Source organism: Arvicanthis niloticus, chromosome 2 (genome assembly GCF_011762505.2).
Source record: "Arvicanthis niloticus isolate mArvNil1 chromosome 2, mArvNil1.pat.X, whole genome shotgun sequence".
Classification (NCBI taxonomy): Eukaryota; Metazoa; Chordata; class Mammalia; order Rodentia; family Muridae; genus Arvicanthis; species Arvicanthis niloticus.
The window spans coordinates 114,700,952-114,728,210 of NC_047659.1; the positions used below are offsets into that span (position 1 = coordinate 114,700,952).

At 42.9% G+C, this 27,259-nt stretch overlaps 1 protein-coding gene across 1 annotated transcript; it reads left to right on the forward strand.

Annotated features, from left to right (window-relative positions):
* Nucleotides 1–21,838: 21,838 nt before the first annotated feature.
* Scp2d1 (SCP2 sterol binding domain containing 1) lies at nucleotides 21,839–22,537 on the forward strand. The gene has a single exon (XM_034496933.2). The coding sequence runs from the start codon at nucleotides 21,902–21,904 to the stop codon at nucleotides 22,370–22,372; it is 471 nt and encodes a 156-aa protein (XP_034352824.1). The 5' UTR covers nucleotides 21,839–21,901; the 3' UTR covers nucleotides 22,373–22,537.
* Nucleotides 22,538–27,259: the final 4,722 nt, after the last annotated feature.

A 27,259-nucleotide genomic window follows, 5' to 3' on the forward strand; every position in this document is an offset into this window, starting at 1 on the left:
GCATGTCACCAACCAATGGGCTCACTCATCACTCCGCAAAGTTTCCTCAGGTCCCTTCCAGTTCATTTTACCCCTCTGCCTAAAGGAACACACTCTTCTGATTTCTTTTCAGAGTTTGTTAGTTTGGCCTGTTTTTTAAACTTCATCTAATAGAACTATGCACTGTGTGGCCATCATGTGACCAGCTTCTTCCTCCTCGATTCACACTTTTTTTGTTCAGGAGTAGAGCATCTTTGTCAGGATCTACGCATTGAATTTTCCCATGGAAACTGAACATGGTGATGTAAAAGACCCGAGGGATATTCTGATGAGCCTTGGGTAATTACCTGTTTTCTCCTCCCACCCAGAGCCACTAAGAAGACAAAGATTAGTATTTCAAACTACTTAGGGAGAGATTTAAAATGATAAACAATTAACACTGTCTGCTTGAAATGCTCTCATGTTGTCCTTGGTCTCAAATGAACAATTGAGACAAGATTGTTGAAGACCACTCTTAACCTTAAAACTTGGGGCTTCCATGATGTGTACCCAGTTACACTAATCAACTTTAAATAGCACACTTGAACTAAATGCCCCCCGCCCCCCCCGCAAAGCAGGCAACCCTATTTCTTCTTTTATGTTGTTGCTTTTTCAGCTCCGACTCTCCATTTAGGGTTAACAAGTCTTTCAAAACTGCAGAGGGGAGTTATTGATATCTGTCTCTTGGGCACAGGGCTTTTGACTTAGAGACTTCAGGAAGATGGACAGCCTGACCAAGCTCTTAGGATTAATTGAACTTTCCCCTGGGGAGGTTGCCTGCAGTATGAGGCCCCACCACAGTTGGGCAAGCTGAGTTAGTGGGAGCAGTTGAAGAACTTGGTAGGTTGTCTTCCTCACTCTTCTCTGGTGGGCGATCAGCATATAGGGTGGGACAGGGAATGAAGTATAAGTTAAGTGTGACAGATTTCAGAAGGGCTAAGTTCCAGGCTAAGTTTATTTAACTGTTTTAGTTCTTAGACTCAATTTGAGGTTTTAAAATTAGCCCAAGTGTAAAAATAAAAGCCACTCTCTAGATCCCACTGTCTTCATTTCCCAGAATCCTTCTGTTTGGGAACTTCCGGTGTCATTGGAGACCAGGTGACTTGTTTTAATGGGCACAGAGCTGTTTTGTGTCTATGCTTAAAGGTAAGGACAAGGGCCAGACCCCATGACCCATGACAGAGCTGCCAGTCTGCTTGGTCATCTTGTGGGATGGAGATTTTCCTTCATTTGTTCTATCTATTGATTCCTGTCTGCAGATCCTGTGTGGCTGCCCGCCTACACCAGCATCACATAGCTAGACCTCCGCCTTCAGCTTCCTGTAGTTCTGGGCTAGGCAGCCTTACCTGCCAACCTGAGCCCAGAACATAGACATGGTGCTGGATTCAGGGATCCCATCTTCCAGGTCCTGAAGTGAGGTGAAGCTTTAAGTAGAGGGCTTATCTAAGCAGCCTTGGTTAAGGTGTGGTCCTGCTCATCACTGTTCTGTCAGGTTGTCTGACAAGTTGAAAATCTCTCTGGGGAAGAAAGCTTCCTTTCTGGCTGAGCCAGCCTACAGGCTTTCTCTTCTTTCCCAAATGAGATTCCTGGAGAACATAATCCCAATTTATTGGTTCCATTGTTTCAGTAATATAAGAGTCGATGTGAAAGACACAGGTCTCCTTAGAACAGTTTTTCTCAACCTTCCCAATGCTGGGGACCCTTTAGAATGTGATGACCTCCAATTATAAAATTATCTTCTCTGCTCCTTCATAACTAATTTTGCTACTGTTGTGGATCATAGTGTAAAAATCTAATATGCAAGGTATCTGATATGTCACCCCCAAAGGGGTCATGACTCATAGGTTGAGAACCACTGCCTTAGATGATCTTCATCCCTGCCAGGCCGTTACAGAAGTGACTGCCCACAAACTCTCACTCATCTCATCTTCTCTCTGGTACTCTAGTTTGGTTCTGAGGCACACATTTATTGGAGTGTACTCAGGGTTTCCAGGATAGCTGGCAAGTCCTACTTCAAAGGCAGCTGTTGGTGAACACAAGCCACTATGGGAGGACGAAAGTCACATGTCCCAGTCATACCTATTCCAGTAGTTAACAGGAAATTACCATACATGTACATGCACTCCAGAGGAGACCAGGATGACCACCATGCAGACCACAGCCCAAATCGCTGACTTATTCACACATGAGATAATAAATGCGTATTGTTTTGAGTCTGTGAGTTTGGGCATGGTTTGTTACATGGCATTGTTGAGGTAACTGAAAAGTAAGACATGTTTTAGCTACCCACCAAAGACAAGGTCTGGGTAGTTAAAAGAAGTTGAATGTGTTGCCTCACAATTATAGTTAATAAAATTATAATATATTTATTATATAATTATAATTAAATCATACTTTCTATAATTTTCTCACTTGCTACTCAGGAATCACACAGTTGGGCATACATATATCCTATTGAGAGCTAAATGCTTTATGTTTTAGCCGGTAGCTATGACCCCTAATGAGCATGTCCTTACCTCTGTTGGAAGCTGGACTCTATTCTGCACGTATACTAATCTCAAATGAGTTACTGGGAGTCTTAAAAATAGATTTTTATATGAGTGTTGTGTAATTCAGTGACTTAGAAGTAGACTTTCATCAAGCAGACACTAAGGTGACTTCCCTGCCAGGACTGTTTCCTAGGATGCTGCTGAGAAATCCCGTACAGTAACATTTAAATTAATTGTAATAAAATCTCCATACATCACATCCATACATACTCCACACATCCTTGATGTATGGAGTCACAATCTCCATACATCAAGTGCTCAGCAACTATGTATGGCCAGTAGCCAGTGCTCTGGAGAGTCTGGCATAGAACTGAATGAAAAAGAAAAAGAAATAAAGGAAGAACATGACTTCCTAGGAATGGTGGAGGAGAAGTTTATTATAGATAAAGGGAAGAGCATAGCCAGAGACAGAGATATTTGGGAGAGTACAAAGTGAACATGACCAGACTGAGCTGGGCTATGTGAGGAGAGAGGAAAGGGGACAGGGGAGGGAAATGGCTGGCAAGAGGGATGGCCTGGGCCAAGAAATGAGCTAAAAGAATAAAGACCCAAAGGGCCAGGTGACCAAAATTGATTATGTAGGGCAGCTGGGAGAAGGGCAGCTGGGGGAAGGGCAGCCCTGCCCTGAGCTGGACAAGTTTAGGGTAGGGGGTGGGGTGTGGCAATCAGAAGGACCCTGTAACAGGTAGGGACTGAGGCATGCTGGGAGAACTGTTCCACTTTGATACGTGAAATCAGGCCATTTGTTCAGGGTTTGAGACCTAATAAATACATTATCAGAATCTCAGTAAATGCTACCGGGCAATGTTAGCCTCAACGCTCGTGGTGTACATTTTTAGAAGTTTCTTCTCTGACCATCTGACTTTTGTGATTCTAACAGCATCTCACTCTGTACCCAAGGGGAAAATGAGTTATTATTTCCTAGAATATATATTTTTGAACTTATGTTAGCCTGGTTTGGCATCTGTAGTATTGACTGTTCTCTTAGATTACAGGTCACAAAGCTAGCAATTAAAACAGAGTGTTTTATTCTAATACACCTGCAGAGGGAGTGTGGCTCTTTCAGGCTGTGGGAGAGAGATTGAGGGCCTCAGGAAAAAGCTCTACTTTGAGTTGTAAAGTCCCTGGCCAAACCTGAGGGGAAGTAGGAGAAGAAAATGAGACACAAAACATACATATGGAGCAAAATCAGGAAATGTCCATGTTCTCCTGGGCAAGATTCCCCTGGGTTTACCCTGCACCCAGATCAGCTTGAACTCAGATTCAGTAATGGGAAGGCCTATGGGCATTCTCTGGTTTCCTCGAGTGAAATTCTCTCAGAGAAATTCCCTAGACTGCCCTTGGTCTCTCTTCTCCCATCCACTCACTTAATTCACCTCTTTAAAATGAATAAACTGTGAATATAAACCAAGCTCCTGCAGGTCCATAATGTCCCCTGGTGTTCCATTTCTAGCCTTTTTGTAGAAGTCTCCAAGTGATGAGAACAGAAAGGGCAGCAGTTCTAAGAATGTCCCTGTTGACGGCTAGGAATACAGCAAGAGAGTTCCGCCTCCTGGTTCCTAGTCACCTCTTACCTCTGTGTGGAAGCTATCCATGATCACATAGCTAAAACCAAGAGAAGGCATCTGGATGCCTCCTGGTTGGCTCCCCTGGGGTTGACCAGTTTCTCCCTTCTCATGCCTCACTCAGTTTCTACTAAGTCCTATACAGTCCCCAGGCTATCAGCTTGTTGGTGCCATATTTCTTGGGAGCCACTTCTGTTGTTCAGGAACTCTGCCCCCATCTCTTGCTCTCACTTAAGACCCCAACTATGAACTTATTTATTTTTAAGATTTATTTTATTTTATGTATATGAGTACACTGTCACTGTCTTCAGACACACCAGAAGAGAACATGGGATCCCATTACAGATGGTTGTGAGCCACCATGTGGTTCCTGAGATTTGAACTCAGGATCTCTGGAAGAGCAGTCAAGTGTTCTTAACCTCTCCTCTGAACCAGCTCTCCAGCCCCCAACTATGAACTTATAACACACTTCCTGAAACACATTTGTAGGCTGTGAAATTCACTCTGAATTCATGAGCAAAGGCCCTTCTCCCATTGCTAGTTTTATGTCAAGGTGACACAAGCTATAGATGGTCATCTGAGAGTAGGAAACCACAAATGAGAAATTTTCTCCACAAGGTTGGGCTGTAGGCAAGCCTATAGGGAATTTCCCTTTTTCTCCCCCCCCCCCTTAATTTATTTATTCACTTTATATCCTTATAAAGTGACTAGTGGTTCAGTCAGTCTCTGTGAGCCCCCATGGACCCAGGTTAGCTGACTCTGTAGATCTTCTTGTGATTTCCTTGACCCCTCTGGCTCCCTTAATCCTTCCTCCCACTCTTCCACAAGACTCCCTGAGTTCTGTCTAATGTTTGACTGTGGGTTTCTGCACCTGTTTCCATCAGCTGCTGGGTGAAGCCTCTCAGAGGACAGTTATGCTAGGCTCCTGTAATCACTTAATCTTAGTGATGCCAGAGGGCCCCCAGCTCATTCTTGGTGGGTCTACCACACCTGGGCTTATGGTCCACAGGTCAAGCAAGCCATGAGGAGCAAGCCAGTAAGCAGCATTCCTCTATGGCCTCTGCATTGGATCCCGCCTCCAGGTTCATTCCCTGCTTGAGTTTCTGCCCTGACTTCTTCCTTCGATGATGAACCATGATATGGAAGGGTGAGTGAAATAAATCTTTTCTTTCCCAGCTTGTGTTTAGTCATGGCGTTCATTACAGCAATAGAATTTATAAATAAGAAAGAACCCTCAATGCCACTGGCTCGAGGGGCAGCTTTGGCAGCCATCAAATTTTTGAGGCCCTAGTCCCTGAGCTAAGTTCACCAAGAGCTAAGAAAAGCTCTATCACTCTAAGACACTCCCCAAATTTCCTATACATGTGGACATGGCTGTCTTGGAACTCACTCTGTAGACCAGGCTGGCCTTGAACTCAGAAATCCGCCTGCCTCTGTCTCCCAAGTGCTGGGATTAAAGGCGTGCACCACCACCGCCCGGCTTCATATTAAGTCTTTTCCTTCATCTATGCTTCTTTTGGCCACAAAGGCCAGTTATTATCTTCCTTCTGCTGTTTCTTATTTTTCTTAATCTCTTTAGAATCAGTGTGCAAAGGAGACAGCGTTACTAGATGTTTCTACAGACTGTGGACTCACTGCAGTTCTTTTCTGAGATTGGCTGTGCTTGGCATGTGGACCTCTCTCTGGTTTAGTATGTGTCTGATTATCAGATGCTTAAGCATGTCCGGATAGCTGCTTGAGTGGATTCTACTGGCTGCTGCTGGTGGGGGGAGGAAGGAGATGCGTGACAGAAGTCAACTCAGCTGAAGATGCGGCTTGAGGGAAGAGTAGCTTGGATAGAAATAGAAGCTAGGAGGCAAAAAAAAAAAAAATGTTCTAGCAATGGAAGTCTCAAAAAACAGGAAGGTTGTATAAAATCAGTCTGTCTGAGATGAAGGGTTCCTTCAAGGGCAAGGTGAAAAAAAATTAGAGGACCTAGACAGGTCTGGCGGCGGCTATTAACTCATTACCTTGCCCACTGTCAGGACTGTTCCCGGTTCTTTTATTTTCTGTTCTAAAGAATGCTCTGAGTGGCCTTTGAACTGAAGTACTCAAGATGGTCATAGAAATTTTAAGTGCTTTTTTTTTTTGTTGTTACCGATTTTGCAAATATCACTCACACTTCTAATAGCCCTCTCGAAGTCATGGAGCCTTCTTGCTGAACAGGATTGATGGTTGTCTGTACCTCCTTAGGGCATGCCACCGCACTCCTTCCCACTTCCTCTAGATCCATTATCTCTGGCATTCTATGTTGAGAGGCACTGACCATACTATGTTGGGTGGGTACTTGATAGGTATAACTCTTGCTCTGTTCACAGCACCAATCTGTGATATGACATGGGCAATGGTTTTATTCTCACTCTGAGGATGGATGAAGAGGAGCCAGGTAGTTGGCTGTTCAAATGGGATTTGATTTATAATTTATAATAGATTTGGTTTATAATTAATTTATATTAATTATATACAATGGGCCTTGCTATAACATTTCTATTTATGTATATACTGTACTTTGCTTTTTATCCACAAATATACTGTATTATCCCCATTATCTGCCTTCCACTCTGGCTAATCCTCTTTTTTTCAAGAGGTCCCATTAAGACTTTTTTTGGTTTCTTTTGTTTTATTCTGTTTTTGTTTGTTTGTTTGTTTTTGATGACCCAGTGTCAGGAGCCATCATAGGACAAGCTAATAACTAGCAGGTGATCTTCCTGAGATGGGTTCTCCTTGGATTATTAATACACAGTGGCTTTTCTCTGCTAGACAAGGTGTAGGAGAAATTCATTTTAGGAAAAATTCCACTTTAGGAAAGCTATTAATATTCTTTCCCTATTATTATTAAACATATAACAATTATTAGGCATTAGCCCACTTTTTTGAGCAGATCTCTGCAGAACAATGAAGATGTGCTGTCTTGAAGTGATGCTCTATAGACAAGTAGATGATTTTGTAATCCTTAATGATGATCTTATAAGAATTCCTAAATTTATAGTAATTTGTCCAGGCCCCCGGGATGGTGAACGGGGACTGGGGGACCACCTGGAAGAGAATGGGGGGACAAGAGATGCCAAGAACGGACAGCAAGTTAAGAGGTTTTTGATCAAGCTGACAAATTTTTATTTTTCCCACACAGGTTATATACTTGTAGAAGCAGGATATGGGGTAAGGGGGTGGAGTAGGGTTGCTTTGTCTCTGGGGAGTGTAGGTGTTCTCAAGAACAGGATTATTGGCTGGGTAAAAAGTTCAGAAGAAGGAACAGGACAGAATGGGTTGGTAGGCACCTGTCCACAAGATCTATAGCTATTTGTTCTCAACTGGGCTAGTACTTTTCCAGAGAGGCCAAGATTTTGTGCCAATAAGCACTTATGGCTGACATGACAGTTAATGTTTAAGCAAGGTCACTCCCAACAGTAATTATTAAGCTTTTTAAAATAACACTGCTATTAAATCTTTTCTGATAGTCAAAACTGCAGCGAGAACTCTGCCAGTCTTTAGTATCACTTCTGATAGTAAGCAGGCATTCTGCAACTCAGAGCATATTCCAAGAGGCTGTAAAAACCATTAACCAAAGGTCATAAAAGGGGAGCTAACGATTTATTATAGATGCCAGGACAGAAGATAAAATATTGACTGGGTTTATCTATACAAAAGTTCACTAATAACTTAGTTATGTTTTTTAACTCTCCACGAACCTGTGGAGTTGTGTCAGTTGATGAATGTTTAGCCAGATAATTACTCCTAATGTATATGAGTGTAAACATTCTTTTTTGTAAACTTATTTGATTTATGATTTGAATTCATGTTTAAACTTGTGATGAGCTTTTTACCATGTGATTGTGTATTCTGAAAGATGTATAAGAGCTGAGGACGAGAGGAGAGCCTCATTATTCTCCTTATCCCCCTCTTCTTAGCACTCCTTACCCTGCTTTCCTTAGATCCCACTTATCCTCTGTTTCTTAGACCCTTTATTTCCCATTTCTTACAAGCATTTCCTCCCTTTTTTCTTAAAGAGCTTTCATAGGAAACATTTTACAACTTAGAAATAAACACTAAAATCACTTTTCAAAGTGTCCCTTTTTCTTCCTGGAACTTCAACTAACAGGCTGAAAGTTAGAGCCATGATTCCTGCAGAGATAGAACAAAGGCTACTTACTTAATCTCCTGTTGTTTTAGGATGAGATGCTAACAGGTTTTTGCCTCAAAGGGATTGAGGCAGGTCAACCACAGTAGCAGAGTAACTTAGATAGGTAAATGTTTTATTATTATTACACAGCAACCCTAAATATCTCCTAAGACCAAGTCTTACCTGGCCTCCCTTCACTTTCCCCACTCTGCGGACTGAAGAAGAACCAAACAAGAAAGAAGACCTGCTGGGGACAGTCCCCCAGCTACCCAGTGAATTACATTAGGGTTGCTTATAAGAGCATGAGTGAGGGATAGTTCATAGGAACATGGGCACCTTACCAGTGGCCCCTCCCTCCTCCACCAACCATTAATTGCATATAAATTCTTAGGGAGGGGCAAGGTGAGAATTCCTTTTCTCATTCATGATAGGCTGTCCTGCAGGTAACCAAAGCTTTAGTGAGTTCAAAAGCACAATGACTATGTCATTGTTAGAAGCTGAGATTCTCCATCACCCTGCCACTTCCCCTTGCAGGTTTCCAGTACCAGGCATGGATTATCTCTTGTTGAATGTGTCCTATGTCCAACTAGAGAGCTGTTGGTTACAAGGTATGCATGCCACTACTGCACTCTTAGGGGTATCATGCTATGATGGCCATTGTTCATAGGCTTCATAGGCTTCATAGCTGGGTAGGATTGTTGGTTTCTTTCTTCCTTTGGACACTTGCTAGGGATGTCAGAAAGTCATACCAGCATGACTGCCTAAACATGAGGTGAACAAGGACAACTACAATAGACACACTAACATGGACAGGGAAAGCTAACAAGGCTTTAACCCTACACAAAGAGCTACAGGCAAGGAAGGAATGCTGATAGTGGGAGAAATACACTTCCTCATAGAAGAGCATGCATGTAGGTCCCTTGTTCTGGAGGGTGTCCCACGATGGTCTCCCGGCTGGGGACAGGGTGAGAGCAGGGAGGGCTCGATACTGTCTCTGTGCTGCCTCTGGCCTGTGTCTCCACTGTCTGTAGGTTTCCGGCCGGCCTGATGCCGGAGGGAGGTCAAGGACACAGAGTGCTGGCAGGAGGGGAGATTGCCTGCCCCCACTGCCGCCTCTGCTCGCTCGCTGTCACAGGTGCTGCACCTGTCTCTCAGAGCTGAGCCGGTCCAGGTCCAGGCTGGGCTCATAGGAGGCAGCTTTGTGTCCCAGGCAGGTGCCGGAAGAGCAGAGCTCTCCCCAAGTGTTACAGCTCTTGTGACAGAAATTCTCGGACACCAGGGTGATTCTTGAGCACACTTTACTTCCCCCAAATAGAGCCCTTATATACAGTTTTGGGGTGGGTCAGGGTCTGGCAGCAGATAATGCCTATTGGCTTGGCCTGAGAGCTTGGAGATACCTCATCTGCATGTGGGAGAGCATGAGGGACTGTTCCTCATGACTGATGGTCATAAACCTCTGTGGGAGGGGTTGTTGGAGGACTGAAGCTAAATGAAAAGAACCAGGGCTTGGGAGCAGAGGGAACTCCTGCCGTCCAATAATGGTCCGGGTTCCAAGCTCGTTCTCAACCAAGCACCCAGCTGCTTCTCACAGCCCACCGCCCTACACATGCAATTAGTTATTCAATACCAAATGGTCAGCCCTGAAAACATACATTCAAGTAACATCATACAGACTGAATAGGTTGTATTTATGTATTTAGATATGGAAGGATTTGAAGGGAGGAAAGGGAAGTGAGAAATGATGTTATTTTAATTATAATATAAAAAATAAAAGAAATTGAATAAAAGCACTTACAAAAAATACCCATGCCTTTAAAAAGCTGAATGGTTTTATATTACCTAACACCTTTGTTTACCCATTTATTAATTGATGGAATATTAGTTGTTTTTTGGCTACCATGAAAAATACTACTGTGAACCTAGGTGCTCAGTTTGAGATCTTAATTTCAAGTCTTTTAAAACTGGGGTATAGAACTAAACCAAGAATTCACAACAGAGCAATCTTGAGTGGCTGAGAAGCACCTAAAGAAATGTTCAAAGTCCTTAGTGATCAGAGAAATGCAAATCAAAACGACCCTGAGATTCCATCTTACACCAGTCAGAATGGCTAAGATCCAAACCTCAGGCACATGTTGGCGAGGATGTGGAGAAAGAGGAACACTCCTTCATTGCTGGTGGGATTGCAAGCTGGTACAAGCACTCTGGAAATCAATCTGGAGGTTCTTCAGAAAACTGGAAATAGATCTACCTGAAGACCCAGCAATACTACTTTTGGGAATATACCCAAAAGATGCCCTACCATGCCACAAGGGCACGTGTTCCACTATGTTAGTAGAGGCCTTGTTTGTGATAACCAGAAGCTGGAAACAACCCAGATGTTCCATGACAGAAGAATGGATACAGAAAATGTGGTTCATTTACATAATGGATGAGGAGATCCTGAGTTTTGCAGGCAAATGAATGGAACTAGAAATATTATCCTGAGTGAGGTAACTCAAACCCAAAAGGATATGCTTGGTATGTACTCACTAAATAAGTGGATATTAGACCAAAAAAAAAAAAAAAAAAAAAAAAAGAGTAAAGAATAATCAAGAAACAGTCCACAGAACTCAAAAAGGTCAACAAGTCGAAGGGACCAAGTGAGGATGCCTCAATCCCACTTGGGGGGTGAGAAAAAAAGCAATCACAAGGGGAGATGGAGGGAGGGACTTGGAAGGGAAAGGGGATGGGGTGGGGGTGGGGAAGAGGGTAACATGATCTGGTATTGGGTGGGGGAAAAGGGCTAAAGCCCTGAGGGCCAGCAGAAAGAATGGAAACAGACAACCTTGGGAGGTAGGAGGTTGGGGGGACCCTGCAGAATGTACCAAAGACCTGGGAGGGAAAAGACTCTCAGGACTCAAAGGGAGGGACCTTAAATGAAATGCCCTACAGTGGGGAGAGGGAACTTGTAGAGCCTACCTCCAGCAGGAAGACAGGGCATCAAATGAGGGAAGGAGTTGCCATCCCACAGCCAAAACTCTGACCCACAACTGTTTCTGTCTGAAAGAATTGCAGGGATGGAAATGAAGAGGACCCTGTGGAAAAGAAGATCCAGCAACAGGCTCAAAATGGGATCCAGCTTAAGGGGAGGTCCCAAGGCCTGACGCTATTACTGAGGCTATGGAGCACTCACAAAAAGGGACCTATCATGACTGCTCTCTGGAAGACCCAACAAGCAGCTGAAAGAGTCAGATGTAGATATTTGCACCCAGCCAATGGATATAAGCTCCTGACCCCTGTGGTTGAATTAGGGAAAAGCCAGAAGAAACTGAGGAGGGCAACCCCTGTAGGAGGACCAGCAGTCTCGAGATCAACCTGGACCCTCGAGATCTCTCAGACACTGGACCACCAACGAGGTAGCATACACCAGCCGATATGAGACCCCCCAACACATATAAAGCAGAGGATTGCAGTGTCTGGGTTCAGTCAGAGAAAACACACCTAACCTTCAAGAGACTGGAAGCTCCAGGGAGTTTAGAGGTCTGGTGGGGTGGGTGGTGGATGGTAGGGACATCCTTGTGGAGACAGGGGTGCGGGGAGGAGGTATGGAGTGGGGGAACAGTCAGAGGGTGGACTGGGAGGGGAATAAAATCTGGAGTGTAAAAAAAAAGATTAAAATTTTTAAAAAAGTAAGAATAATGGTGCTCATATGATTATTGTGCATGTGAATGTCTCTCTCTGTGTGTCTCTCTGTCTCTCTGTCTCTGTCTCTGTCTGTGGGGAAGAAATCTCGCGGGTGGGGGGAGAGAGTCCTGCGACAGAGTCTCAAGGCGGTCTGGCACCAGGGCTTCCCGCACCGCCAGCGGAAGATCCCACATTCACGCAGCTGTCGGTGGGCGGGCCGGCGGCTGCATCGGCAAGGTTCCAGGGTTCCAAAGGCTGGGAATCAGGCAGAGAGACCATGGACACGTGGAGTCCGGTTTTCCAAAGCTTTTATTGTTCATGGCATAGTGAATGGACGCAGGTGGTATACGCTTCCCCAGCCAAAAGCCAGGGAAGGCCAATCTTATAGGGAAGGGAGAAAGGGGAGGGAATAACTTAATTAGCTACGCCCCTGGCCTTTTGATAATTCATTAATATTTAAATCTCTGGAGGTGGAGACTTGTTAGTCACACCCTCTACCTGTCCTACGTGACTGAAGGTAACAGGTTAAATGGAGTTACCTCGTCCAAGGCCCAACATCTACATCTGTCTCTGTCTCTGTCTCTGTCTCTGTCTCTGTCTCTGTCTCTCTCTCTCTCTCTCTCTCTCTCTCTCTGTGTGTGTGTGTGTGTGTGTATGTGTGTGTGTGTATCGGCAGGCATGCATTATGGTATACTGAAAAGGTGGAGGTCAGATATCCTTTGTCTGTAGAGCCTCTCCTTTCCATTTTGTTTAAAGCAGGGTTTCTTCATCTCTAGAAACCAGGCTAGCTGGACCACAAGCTCCTGGAGAGCCTCCTGTCCTCACCTTTCATTTCCCTGTAGGCATGTAGGGTTTCAAGACACTTGTACTGTAATATGGCTCCTCACTCGGGTTGTCCGGCTTGTGTGGCGAGTGCTTTTACCCACTGAGCCATCACTATAGCTCACAGTGTGTACATTTCAAGAATCCTGCTGTACTGTTTTCCAACAGATTTTACATTCCCACCAACAATGAACAAGGGCTCCACTTTGTCCACACCCTCTCAGACACTTGTATGTTTAGTTGTGCTTGTCCACAGGCTGCTGGGCAGTGCTTCCACACAGAGGTGCTCAATAAATATTTATTGAATGGTTGGCTATAATGGGGTCTTTGTAATTCACATTGTCCAAATACAGAATTCATGATGAAACTAGAGGAAAAGAGCTCAGGGATTCTGGAACATTTCTTTAGAGCCCTTGACTCTTTGAAAAGGTCATGAGGACCAGGCAGATGGTAACGGTAAGCCACGGAAGTGAGAAAGAACCCCACCTGCCTGAAGTGAGCAGCCTTTCATTTTCAGTGCTGGTTAATTATTGTCATCTGGGGATGCAGGTTGGAAGTAATGAGTTTTTCAGTTCAAAAAGACAAAACAGAAATTTTAACAAGTGACATTTTCCTCTCCTTGGAACTCTGTAGCAGTGGGAGACAGTATCAGGGTCCCCATTTTTCTTTCTTCCTCATCTCTTGCTCTTTTGACTGTGGTTGGAGTGTATTTATACAGCCTTTGATTTTTGTCTTGGCTCTGGGCATTGGTTTTCCACTTGGCCATGGGTGGGAGCAACTTGTTCTGCTAGCATTACAGGAAGGAAATGCCTGGTTGGTCTTCTAGCCCCACTTAGAAATGGCTAGCTGCTCTCAGCCCAGTCAGCTGACCACAGCTACCAGACAAACCTTTGGGAAATAATACATCTAGTGGTATAGCTACTGCAATTTCATGGTCATTGTTTCAGTGCACATGGTAGCAGAAGTGAACTGATGTGCAAAGCAATTATAAAGTTACAACCGTGCATCTCAGTGCCATGAGAATCATCCATATTGATATAAAAACTAATTAAGAAAATTCCAGTATGCCAGACCTGGCTTGTCACCTCTGCTTTAGAAGCTCACATCTCACATCTGTAGCAATGCAAATAATGGCCCCACACCTGTGTGTCTTAAAAGTCAGACATGGGTCCTGAGGAGATAGCTTTGTTGATAAAGTACTTGTGTAAGCATGAGGATCTGAGTTCTGCACCCCAGCACCCATGGGAAGTGCTGGGCATGGTAGCTGGTTTAGTTCCAGGAAGATGGAGACAGGAGGATCCAGGGTCAGTCAGCTTCAAGTACAGCCAAGACCTTGTCCCCAGAAATAAGGGTTGAGAATGATTGTGAAAGGCAAGTGATGCCAACCTATTACCTCCATGAATACACATATGCTTATATACCTGCATACATGCATGTGTACATAGACACATAGACATACTTAAGACCCATCATCCCACCTACCCTTCCACCTTTTTGAAAGCTCCTCTATGTTTTTTTTTTTTCCTGCTTGTAGATAAACCCACTTTCTACTCCTAACTTCTGCAAACTCCTGATTAGGTACATTTGTTTGTGTAGTTTATTATATTGGCAGCCATATAAATGTAGTCACATAGTATGCTCGCCTTTGAGTGTGGCTTTTCTTCACTCAGCCCTTGTAGCTAAGGTTCTTTTGTGTCACTGAGGGGGGGGTGTCAAAGCTCATGGCTTTTAACTGCCATGTAGTATTCCATTCTACAGTATTATCCAATTCTTGTTGATGAACAAGACAATGAAAAACAGATTAAGAAGATGTCTCCTCCAGGGCTTTGCTTGGGTTGGTACTGCTGGGAATATTTGGGACGTGTTGTTTTGAACACATACATTTTACCTTGCAGAAATATCCGAGAGAAGACAATGGATTGCATAGTAATTGTAGGTTTGGCTTTCTGTGATACAGCCAGGCAGTCTGCCAGAGCAGCGGTAAGATTGCTAGGATTCCAGTCAGACCATATCCTAACCCCTGCCATTGACAGCCTTCAAGTCTAGCTATTCTTATATGGGAAAGATGTACCTCACTGGACAGTCATCCATCAGTGTCCTTGATGGATTGGTTTTAGGACCTCAGTAGATATACAACTTTGCATATGTTTAAGTCCCTTATATAAAATGTTATAGTTGTAATAAACTATGCAGTTCTTCCATATATTTAAAAATATCTATATTACTTACAATGCCCAAGACAATGTTACCTAAATAATTATTACTCTGTATTATGCTGTATTGTTTAATTACAAGAAAAATGTTCAATATAAATGCAATTAAAAATATTTCTGTCTCTCTATCCACCACACACATTCTTTTTATAACTCAGCCTTGTCTATAACTTGTGGCAATATTTTTTAGCCTCCTGAATGCTAGCATCATGGACACATGCCACCAGTTTCAACTAAAAGAGTAGTTTTGTTCCTAAGTTGAATTGTGGAATATGAGATCTCCAGATGTGGAAGGTTGGCTGGAATTCTAATTCATACTTCCTCTGTGATTAAAGATTTTAAATACTTTCCAGTGTGTTTGATGGCAATTTGTATTGGGATCCCACTAGTGGTGGAGATACCCACTTAGTAAAGATAGAAATTTATGAAGGGAACAAAAAATCATGTTTCTATAACTTATTATGTTTATTTAGTGTTTTGTTCATTTTCTCTCTCTCTTAATGTATGTTTGTGTACATGCATGTGTTATGGTGATCATGTAGAGGTCAAAATACAATTGAAGTAGTCACTTCTCCCTCCTTCCATCATTTGGTTCCAAGAATTGAACTCAAGTGTTGGCAGCAATCACCCTTTACCAACTGAGCTATTTCACTGGTCCCTGTTACTTTAGAGAGATATAAATTTTAGATATTAATCTATAATGACAGTTCTTCAAGAAACATCATTGTAAAAGGACCAGGCAACATAAAACCCACAAATTTGAGATTTCTAAATACCTAAATCTCTAAATCCAAAGTTATCAGTTATGGGACTTTGGACAAATTACCCAGCCTCCCAGTTTCCACACTTATTAAATGGAAACAGGTTTATGACTATCTTAGAATATCACAAGGATTGACTGTGGAGGTTGGAGCATTATGGCTGTTCAATGAACAACAATGACAGCTAGAAAGGGGCATAAGCTTCTGTCCATACAGAATCTTGTACACAGATGTCATCAATAGCACCTTTATTCATAACTGAGACAATCTTGGAATCATTAAAATATCCTTATATCCTTCAGGGTGAAGTAGGCAAGCACAGGGAATGGCTGAGCAGGCTGAGACACCCCTTGGCTTGGGCCGCACACATACCCCTCTCCAAACCTAGGACCTATTCTTGAATAAAGCAATGCAAACAACCCATTGAAATAAATTATTCCATATAGGAACTGTTGATAGCACTATTTCTTTCTTTAAACAATATTTTTTAAATTCTTTGAGAATTTCATAATGTATTTTGAACATATTTATCTTCCTCCCCCAACTCCTCCCATAGCCACTCTCTTAGCGTCTATGCTTTCTCACTTAACTTTGAAATTTTTTTCTTCCCCCATTAAGCCCAGTTCATATTGTCCAACTAGTCTTGAGAATGGGCCTGCCCTGACATGTGGTCAGCCTCCCAGGGTGACATCATTAAAGAAAACTGACTTTCCCATCCCAGCAGCTATTGAAGGCTAATAGCTCCTCAGCCAGCGTTGGGGTTTTGTACCTACCTTTTATGCTCCCAACCCTGTGTTGGGTTATGTCTAAACAAAGCTTGCACAGAATTTGTACATGTCAAAATCTCTGTGAGCTCATATGTTCAACTGCCCAGTTGTGTCTGAAAAATACTGTTTCCTTGATGTTATGATGTTATCCACCACCTCTGGATCTTATGAAGATCCCTGAGCTTGGGGGGGGGTGTGTGTGATACGTATGTCTCATTTAGGGTTGAGCATTCTCTAGTCTCTCAGCCTTGGCATGCAGACTAGTTGAGGTTCTCTAATAATAATAATAATAATACCCTGTTTGTGTTCAAATATACTCTTTGACACAATCTGAGAACTGGCCTGATGTACTCTAGACTGATGTTAGGTACCAGCAAAATATGATGAACTGGGTGCTTACTATGAACTTCTCGGGAGAGCCCCTGTTTGTTATCTTATGCCTACATATGAGTGGGTGTGCAAGGAGGAAAACTGATGCATTATGGGAAGGGGCATTTGCAGTGACGAAAGGCTTTCATAACCCATACATGTCAGTTAAAATAGAGAACTACACAAACTATGTCTCCTAGTAACCAAACTTATTGTTTTGAACTTTATAAAAGAAAGCACCCCCTCCCCCAAAATCAAGGTCCTTGAGTATTTTCATTCACTTGACCTACTGTCATTCTTGACAGTTCTAACCTGCCCCAGCACTTTGCTTTGAACACAGTTTTCTCATTACTTTTCAATCTGTGTGGACTTTAATTTTGCTCTTGCATAAGAGCCAAGAGCCCTGAAATACCTGACCCAGACCACTGCTGAAAAGGGATGAGTAAGCTGTAGTAGGATGATAGGGCATTATTTAGTCATCACAAATGAGCTATAAAGATGTGAAAAGGGGTGGAAGTATTTTTTTTTAAGTTTTATTATTAAATGATATGTATGATGTGTATGTCTCTGTGTGGGTATATTCATGTGAGTACAGGGAGCAAGTTTAAATTTTGTAGTTTTTAAAAATCACCTCTGTCTCTGTCTCTGTTCTCTCTCTCTCTCTCTCTCTCTCTCTCTCTCTCTCTCTCTCTCTCTCTCTCTCTCTCTCTCTCTCTCTCTCTCTCTCTCTCTCTCTGTGTGTGTGTACCTACAGAGGCCAAAAGAGGACTCCCTAACAGGTGATTATGAGCTCCATGGCATGGGTGCTTGTACCAAACTCTGATCTTCTGAAAGAGACACAAGCTCTCTTAAGTGCTGAGCCATCTCTCCAGCCCAGGGGAAATCCTAAATACATTTTCATAAGGAAAAGGAGGCAATCTGAAAAGTCTGCATATGTATCTTTACAACCATATAAGATTCTAGAAGGGCAAAACTGTCGATAATAGAAAGGTAAGTGATCATCAGAGGTTGGTGGGGAGGGATAGATAGAGAAAGGATTGTGACAGTATTCTGTATGACATTTGGTAAAAAAATCCATGAAATGTTTGAAACCGAGAGAAACCTACTTGGAGCTGTCAACCTTAATTATCAATAATATATGAAAATTGGTTCAGTAGTTATAGCAAATGCACCACAGTAATGCAAGGTGTAAATAGCAGGAACTATTGCTAAGAGGAGGCGATGCTTGAGAACTTTCTCTACGTTCTGAAGCCTAGAACTGTCCTAAAGGGAAAAAAGACAGCCTGAGAAGGCTGAGGCAGGAGGATTGAAAATTCAAGGCCTACCTAGGCTACAGAGTGAGTGCGAGTGTAAAGTCAGAAAGGAAGGCTGGGACATACCTTGTTGGTGGGGCACCTGCCTCGTTTGCGTGAAACCTGGCTGCAATTCCTGGTACACTAAGGGAGGAAATAAATAAAAACCCATTGAAAAATGTTCAGAGTAAATACTTACTCAATTTTTTATTATATTATTCCCCAACTGTGCACTTGTTAATTGTAAACATCAACCCCAGGACACATTATGAAATTGCTTATATTTTCAAACCAGTGGGGTTCTAGCAGGTGTGTGAGTGGGTATATGGATCCTCTTCCTATGCCCAGTTTCATTTCTCCCTATGCCAAGTTTCAACGAGCTGTGGATTCCCTGGGGATCTTGTTAAAGGCAGACATTGCTATAGCAGGTCTTAGATGGGGCCTTAGATTCTGTATTTGTAACTAGTTCCCAGGGCTGCTGCTGCTGCTGGTGGTAGTCAACAAATCCCATTTGCAGGAGCAACTGTATAAACAAAACCAACTAGGTTTGTCGCCTGGCCCAGGTGAGGACCTTTCTAGTGTCTTAGCCAACTTCCAGTACTAATTCCAAGCCTACCTTAATATGTGTATCTCTCATGTGGAAAGATTGCAGGTTGTCATTGCCTAAGACATGGTTTTTAGACTGAAGATTCTGGTCCGAAGGCCTGTTGGCAGCTTCAGATTATATTTTCTGTACACAAGTCAGGTAGACCCACAGTGATGTCAGATAACAACTCTAAAACTCAGAGGCCTCAAATGACTTGAATTTATTCCTATGGTCAAGCAGGGAGATTGCTGTGTGGTGGATCAAAGTCGGGTTCCGTTGGATTTGTGCAAGGCCAGCTCCATGTCTCTTCCCTGTACTCACAACTTCCCAGGGAACAATATTCAAATGGCCATGACAAAAGCACAAGGATGCAAACCCGATTACCTCGACACATTTCAAGCCTCTGCTTTTTTGATGTCACTAACATTGCTCTGCCCACAGCAGGTCTTGTGGCCATGACCCGCTCCAGAGTGGTGAGAGTCATGTCCCCACTCACAGTGAAAGCCATTACAAGGCTTTGTATAAATAACTGTTTCAGCGGCGTGCAAGGTTGAGATCTGTAATTTGTTCTGGCATATTCTTTCAACAGAGTGGGAGAATTCTGCTTAGATAACAGCCCCACCTACTACATGCATCTCTGGTATAGAAAAGCTTTTCACCATACCTTTGAATAAGCTTCCTGTCACAGTTGTCTGTTTTAGAACTAAAAGATATGTGGGCTACATGCCTATTAGAATAGCTAAAAACAAATGAATCAACTTCCCCACACCGAGCCAGAGCCAGAGGTATATGTGTTTGCCTTCTTGGGTTATTATAACAAAATGCAATATCTGGGATAGCCTATGCAGTAGAAATGTGTTTCTTATAAGTCTAAAAGTTGGGAAGCCCGAGGTCAAAGGACCTACATGACAGCAATTCTAAGCTATACCATTGGCGAGATGCTCCCTGGATCTTGAAAGAATGTAAAGAGATAAGAAAGTGAACAATTAAAGACATGAGAAAGAGTTAACTCCTCCCAATGGCAGAAGCCCAATTATCAGGCCTCAAGAAAGTAATAAGAATACGGGACACAGCAAACGACCACTTGGCACCATCATGTAGTTGCAGGTGCGGGCCAAAGGTAAATGCAACGAGGAATGGCAAACCTGACATTTGAAGCATCTCAAATTGCTATTTATAAGTACTATTTACAAAATACCAAACAAACAAACACCCAGGGGGCTGGGAGATGACTCCATCTGTCAAAGCACTTGCTGAGAAAGCAGGAGGATCTGAAGTTTACTCCTTAACACTCACATATGTAAGACATAAGCTTCACATGCTTGTCACCTCATGTCACCCCATGACTACAGAGCAGAGACAGAGAGACCCTGGGCACTCACTGGCCAACCTGTCTAGTTGAAAACATGAGCTTGTGGATCAGTGAGAGAACTTGCCCCAGGACAATAAGGCAGAGAATGATGATAAAGATACCCAGTGTCTCCCTTTTAAGTCCGCATGTCCTCATAGGCACTGCACTGTCATATGATCTCTCTCTCTCTCTCTCTCTCTCTCTCACACACACACACACACACACACACACACACACACGCACAAACATGCACACAAACTCCCAAAACAATAGCAGGAGCAACCACTCAGTAACTCTAATAGCAACACTTTAACCAGTCAAGGTAAATGCCCGCAGAAAAAAGACATAACATCATGTTTGTCTGATATGTTGTATGGGGAGGACACAAAATCACCCATGGATTAAAACTGCACAACCAAGAAGATGTAAAAGCTCAGCCAATGAGACACATTAGACAGATCTCAAACAAAGACACTTTGTGGGATAATTGGCAGGTACTTCTCTAATGTGTCAAAGTCATGATAGATAAGACTGAAGAATTGCTACAGGCTTCAGAGAACTAGAAACACACACAGCCAAAATCAATAGCGAATCCTGGGCCAGCATCTGGGCTCTGGATCATAATAACATATGGTTATTAGTGGGCCAATAGGCAAAACTCATATATTGGTTCTAGCTCAGTTAGCAACATCAAAAAATTCTCAATGTTGATTTCTTAGACTGGATGCCACAGTTATGAGATGCTAACATCATGCCACAGTTATGAGATGCTAACATTTGGGGAAGCTAGATGCAGGATATACAGGCATTTTAAAAAATAGAATTCTAGAATCATTATGCCTCTGTCTAAACCTGGCCATAATATTAACTCTCTTGCCTAGCTTTCTAGTTACTAACTTCCCCAAGGTTTTCTTTTTTTTTTTTTTTTAAATCTATTCAACATCGATAAAGGAGTGCCTCAGAGGTTGTAATGAAAATTAAGTCTGCTGTGCTAATGCATGTAGAATACTTAGAATTATTATAATTATCATCACCATCATCATCATTGTTATATTTTGGTTTTTCAAGTCAGGGTTTCTCTGAGTAACAGCCATGGGTGTCCTGGAACTCACCCTGTAGACTAGGCTGTTCTTGAGCTCACAAGAAATCCACCTGCCTCTGCCTCTCAAGTGCTGGGATTAAAGTGTGGTGGGTACCACCATACTTGGCTTAGAATTCATCACCATGGCTCAGAGCAGGGCTATGATACAATTACCACATGAGATCAGGGGTGTCTTCTGCTTGGGGATACCTTTCCCTCTTTGCTTTTCTCTCTTTTTTCTTCTGTTTTTCCCTCTGCTAGTGAGCTGATAAACCCAAATCTACCACCAGGATTTGTGACTTAGGAAGTATGTACTTTTAAAGAAATCAAAATAACTGTTCCCTCAGACAGTTCTGAAACCTGGGGGAAGCCTGATTTGGAAAGATGGAGTTGTCATGTCACCAATGACATGGAGCCAGGTTCCCTGTGGCCTTGTGGCACCAGGAGTTCTAGTTGGTCTGGTCTGGTAGTGGTAGTGTGTGTGTGCGGGCAGGGTGTGGCATATTTCTGCCTCACAATAGCTTGTCTGAGCCTCCACCCTATGCCATATTTTAGGATTTATTTGGCCAATGAGATGGCAGCACACACACCAACCTCAGCCTGAGGCCTGAGCCTTGCCTTTGATGTCACAATCTGACCCATCACCATTAATGTGGCCACAGCCACTCACAGAACAGATGGCAAGGTCAAGAGGACCACAGTAAGATGTGGAAGAGAACTGATCCTCAAGCCAAGATCAAAGCAGGGGATAGGCCTCAGACTTGCCATTCTCTGGCTCTGGGATCTGCCACAGAGTCGGCATTGCCACAGGCTCTAGAACTGTCCGACTTTCAGAGCTTTTCAGTATTTGAGGACATTAGCCAACACATCAAAGAAGGAGGAGCGCAACTCGTAAAGAAAGTGAATGCCATCTTTCAGCTTGACATCACCAAAGATGGGAAGACCATTCTGCAGTGGACCATTGACCTCAAGAATGGTTCAGGGGACATGTACCTGGGATCGGCCCGGCTTCCTGCAGACACCGTCTTCATCATCCCTGACTCTGTATTCACAGAATTAGTTCTGGGTAAGATGAACCCACAGAAGGCTTTCCTAGCTGGCAAGTTTAAAGTGAGAGGCAAAGTTCTCCTTAGCCAGAAGCTGGAGAGGATCTTCAGAGAATGGGCTAAATTTTAAGCATGTGGGAATAGCCAGGAAAAATCAAGACTTCTGGCTTATTATAATGTTGAGTAGCAATCATGCCTTAACTGAAGATTAAAGGAAAAACTAGCCAATATTTTTACTCAAATTCTTCCTATTCAAGTTCGATTGATTTCCTGCTGATGTGTACGTTTGCTGGGATCTGGGATAGTAAAAAGTGTTGGAGTGCAACACCTACAACCTTTGTCCTTTCATTGTCTTAGCTGGGTTTACACTTTCATATGTCAAGGTGAGGGCCACATGGAGCCGGATGGGTGGTTCTGATGTTTGGACTTGAGTACTGGTAATTGTCTATTCGTATACTTATGTCTATATGTTCTATGCATGGGACCCAGCAATAGAGGGATGGCATTCTTGGCGTAGTGTAGCCTTTGACAGATTCAATGTCAGGGAAGTTGAAGGGCCTGAAAGATAGTCAAGATCAGTAGTTCTTAGGACAGATCATGTAGCAGAACTGTCTGGAAGCTGAATAATTTAAGTCCAGGTGATGGAAACCTCAGTTTCTGCCCAGTGGTTATGGCTTGGGGAAGATGTACATTTCTGCCATGTTTCCAGTTGATGGCGGGTTATCCTTGTAGAACTTCTGCCCTCCTTTGTTTCATAGAAAGCTTTTGGTATTGATCGTCATTGTTCTATGCAAGACCATGGGATGTTGAAAACGGGTTTCAGAGTTCCCTTTGAGACATTTCTAGAGAATTTAATGTTATCAGGAGTTTGTGCATTGAACGTTTTAATAATCAAAGTCCATGCAGGGGTCCTGGTAGCTTTTGTCACACGTTTTCTAGGATTGAGATGAAGCCAGCTGTAGCCCATTCGATCTCCTTGTGAGTATGTGCATCTCATTGATTCACAGATGGTCTGGGCATGCCTTTAAATATGTGCCATATAGGCACTCTGAGACTCACATGAAAGTTATGTCAGAATTTTTATGATCAAATACAAGTTTTGTCTTCTTAGTCTATTTTGTGCTGCTATAATAAAACACCCTAGGTCAAATACTTTATTCAGAAAAGAGGTTTATTTGACTCATGGTTTCAAAGGCTGGGAATTCCAAGAACATTGTGGTGGAATATCATTACCATCTAATAGGGGCTTTTCTGTTGTATTGCAGAGTGGAAAGTGCATGGTGAGATAGTGATTTGCTAGATCAGGTGACTTTTGTCTCCTATAAAGCTACTAGTGACATCACTATGGCCCTATATTTATGACATCACCTCACTCCAATCATCTTCCCTAAGTTCTGTCTCCAAATACCAGTAAAACAGACTTGGGATTCAGTCCAGGGCATGCATTTTTAGACACATTTAAACTATGGTATCTACCCAATGCCATTTCACCTTTAAAGTAATATACCAAGGCAAACAAACACATTATGTACAATTATAAAAACTTGTATGTGGTCCAGTAAGATGGCTCAGTGAATGAGGGAGACTGCCGCCAAGGCTGATTACCATGTTTGGTTTCTATAATTCACATGGTGGAAGGAGAGAACCTGCTCCTAAAAATGATCCTGGGATCTTCAGGCAAGTAAATATAACCATTTTTAACGTTAAAAACACTGTTAGGATGCAGGAAGTGACCATGGGGTGTCTCACCCCAACTGGTGTGTCTATAATACAACCTGTACAGGGAACATCATAGAACGACTGTTCAGGGTCAGAGGCACAGGACTTCTGCCATAAAACGGGTGTCTTCTCTATATGATGCAAAAACTGTACCCATGAAGTCTTGGCTACCCAGTCCTGGACCTGCACAGAGACAATAGTAACATGGCAAAGTGCATGGGGGAGAATTCATAAGACTTCAGCCCTAGATGAAGAGTCACAGGCACCACTGGCTACTGAGAGGAAATTCAGCCCTCTTTTGGGATGAGCCCTCTGATTTGGGTTGTCCAATCCCATGTAGTCAGCCCTAACTAAACACAGGTATATATAAGTAACACAGGTATATATAAGTAACACAGGTATATATAAGTAACACTAAGTGGACTCAGTTATACACAGTTAATGTACACACACACACACACAGACACACACCACAGTAAGAAAAGGTTGTGAATTTGAGAGGGAATAGGGGACATTGAAACAGTTGGAGGGGAAGGGAAGGGTTGAAAGAATATAAATACAGTACTCATATGAAATTCTCCAAAAACTCAAAAAATCTAAAGTAAAATTAAAAAAATCAAAGAAATATAAAAGCTTGAAAACAAGCATTCACTATAGCTATGTTGGCAATTATTTAAAATTGAAAGCAAGTGTCAATCAATAGATGATGGGATGAATAATATATATTATATGTATATATGCATATATACATGAATATATATATATATATATATATATATATATATATATATATATATGAAATATAGTATGCCACACTATGGAATACTAATTAGCAACAAAAAGGAATAAATTATTATTATACATCCAGCAAAGTAGATGGAAATTAAAAACAATTATGTTGATGAAAAGAAGCCAGAGAGAACAGAGTAGATACTATACTACTATAAATACTAGAAAACATGAAAAAAAATTGGAAAATGTAAACTTTGGCGACAGAAGAATAATCAAGAGTTTGCCAGGAGGTGAGAATGGGATGTGGGAAGGGTGGGAAGGAGATGCTATAAATGGGCATGAAGAAACTTGGGGTGATGGATCTTTGAGTGTGGTAATGAATCACAGATAATATATAGACCAGTAAACCAACATGTACAGTTTATATATGTATATAATAATATACACGGACTTAGCTTGTTTTTGTCTTAGTGCAAGCTGGTAAAGCGGGTTTTAGTAAAGCCAGCCTTTAGTCACAGGACATTTCTGAAGAGGACTTATGCCTAACCCTGTCTCTGGAAAATGAGCCCTTTGACCTCCTCACAGGCCTGGTTCCAACCCTTTACAGACTTGGATGGAGCTTAGATCCTCCCTGAGGAGAAGGCAAAGCAATGGCTGCTGCCCACAGAGCATCCCTTTGTGGGAAGGAAAGGGTAGAGTCCACCCCATGGTAGAAAGTTTCGAAGGGTCAAAGTGGTCACCTGGCATGCATCTTGGCTTCTTTTCCTCCTAGGGTCAAGCGATTCATGACCATGTGGTAGTGTGGTTCCTGAGTGCTGCGTCCTGCACTCAGGGCAGCTGTGGAGATCTTAGAGGCTCCACTCTGGGTGTTCTTTGTTCAGTAAGTCCAGGCTTTCTCCAATCAGGCTAGATTAGAGTGGGCAGATGTATGGGATACTGTACACTTAGATCCCCATTTAAGGAAAATGGTCAGCCCAAACTCAGGCTAGAGAGCTGTGCTTGTGATGTGAGTTGACCTCAGCCTCCACTGAGGCTACTTAGAGCCAGGCAGAGAGAGGAGACTCTTGCTTATGCTTGGATCTATAGCATCTGACGAATAGCCCATTCTAACTTAAGAAAAGCAAGCAAGCAAACAAGCAAGCAAGCAAGCAAACAAACCCAAAACCCAAAACCCCAAACCCCCAAAACCCAAAATTCCAAACCCAAAACCCAAAATACCCCAAACAACACCCAAAACAACACCCCAAACAACACCCAAAACAACACCCAAAACAAACACCCAAAACAAACACACCCAAAACAAACACACCCAAAACACCCAAAACCCCCCAAACACCCCAAACACCCAAAACACCCAAAACACCCAAAACCCAAAACCCAAAACCCAAAACCCAAACCCAAACCCAAACCCAAACCCAAACCCAAACCAAACCAGCCAAACAACAAACATGACTACATTAGATTCCTTCCTTGAGAATCTGGAATTGAGAAAATGAGACCGACCTACAAGCAAACTGTGAGATTGGATCTGAGAGGCTCAAATGTCAGAGGAGCCAGCGAGCCAGTGGGAGACAGATTAACTCTCAGGACAAAAGCTGGAGACAAGAGTCAACCGGGAGCCTTGAGTAAGTAAAGGAAGTTGGTCTGGCCTTGGGAAACATGGCAGGAAACCATTGGAATTAACAAGAAACGGCGCATGTCATATCTGTGTCACCACTGGTTACTGGAGGACAGGAATGCCCTCCTCCAACAAAGGAGACTGTGGACCTTTACTCCTTGCCCCAGACGCCCCATTTGGAAACAGAGCCCATGCACTGCCAGATTGCCAGCGTGCTGCAATCAGAGTATGCTCAAAAGGCCATTCACAAAGCTGTATTTCCCATAAATATAAATTCCCCTTCTCTTCTGAATGAGATGAAAGGTAGGTGAGTGGGGCCCTTTCATGGGCTCTCCTTCCTCTTTAAAATGCCCATGCTTGGGGTTTCTCATGCTGTGCTCCAGGGACCACTCTGCCTTTTGTCTTATACTTCGGTGATGTTCTCAGAAGGTCACATCTGGCTCAAGTACACATCTGTGTTTTGTTTAGTCAGCACAAAGTTGGCCAAGGCAGTGTTTTTAAAGATTGAGTTAAGACATAAAAATAATAAGACTTCTGGATTCTCCTGAAAAATTAGAATTTTGTTCACACTGAGCCATGTTCCTGCCAGGCAGCCCAGCGGTGGTGGTGGGGTGGGGGGTGGGGTGTCCAGAAACACGCAGGCCTCGCTCTTCTCTCTACATCCTTGGCTCTGAAGCTGTATTAGTGGTCGCAAGTTACAATGTTCACATTGTCCGTTTCCCAAGCTGTGCCTGCTCCCTGAGGGTCCTGACAGGGTTTGTTTATGGAATGGAACACAATGGGGTTGTATTTTGGGAAGTGCTAAGCCAAAACAAGCATGGCCAAGATAGAAGAATGAGGATGAATTTGCCACCTGCCCGTGGCAGATCTAGAGCAGCTGGGAATTATTCCAAAGCAATGCCCTCCTCCAATAGTGCAAACTGTGAACCTATTCTTTGGACGGTGAGC

What these genes read in the sequence shown, in the direction of transcription:
- Scp2d1 (XM_034496933.2), top strand. Translation starts at nt 21,902, where the DNA reads ATGTGGAAGAGAACTGATCCTCAAGCCAAGATCAAAGCAGGGGATAGG.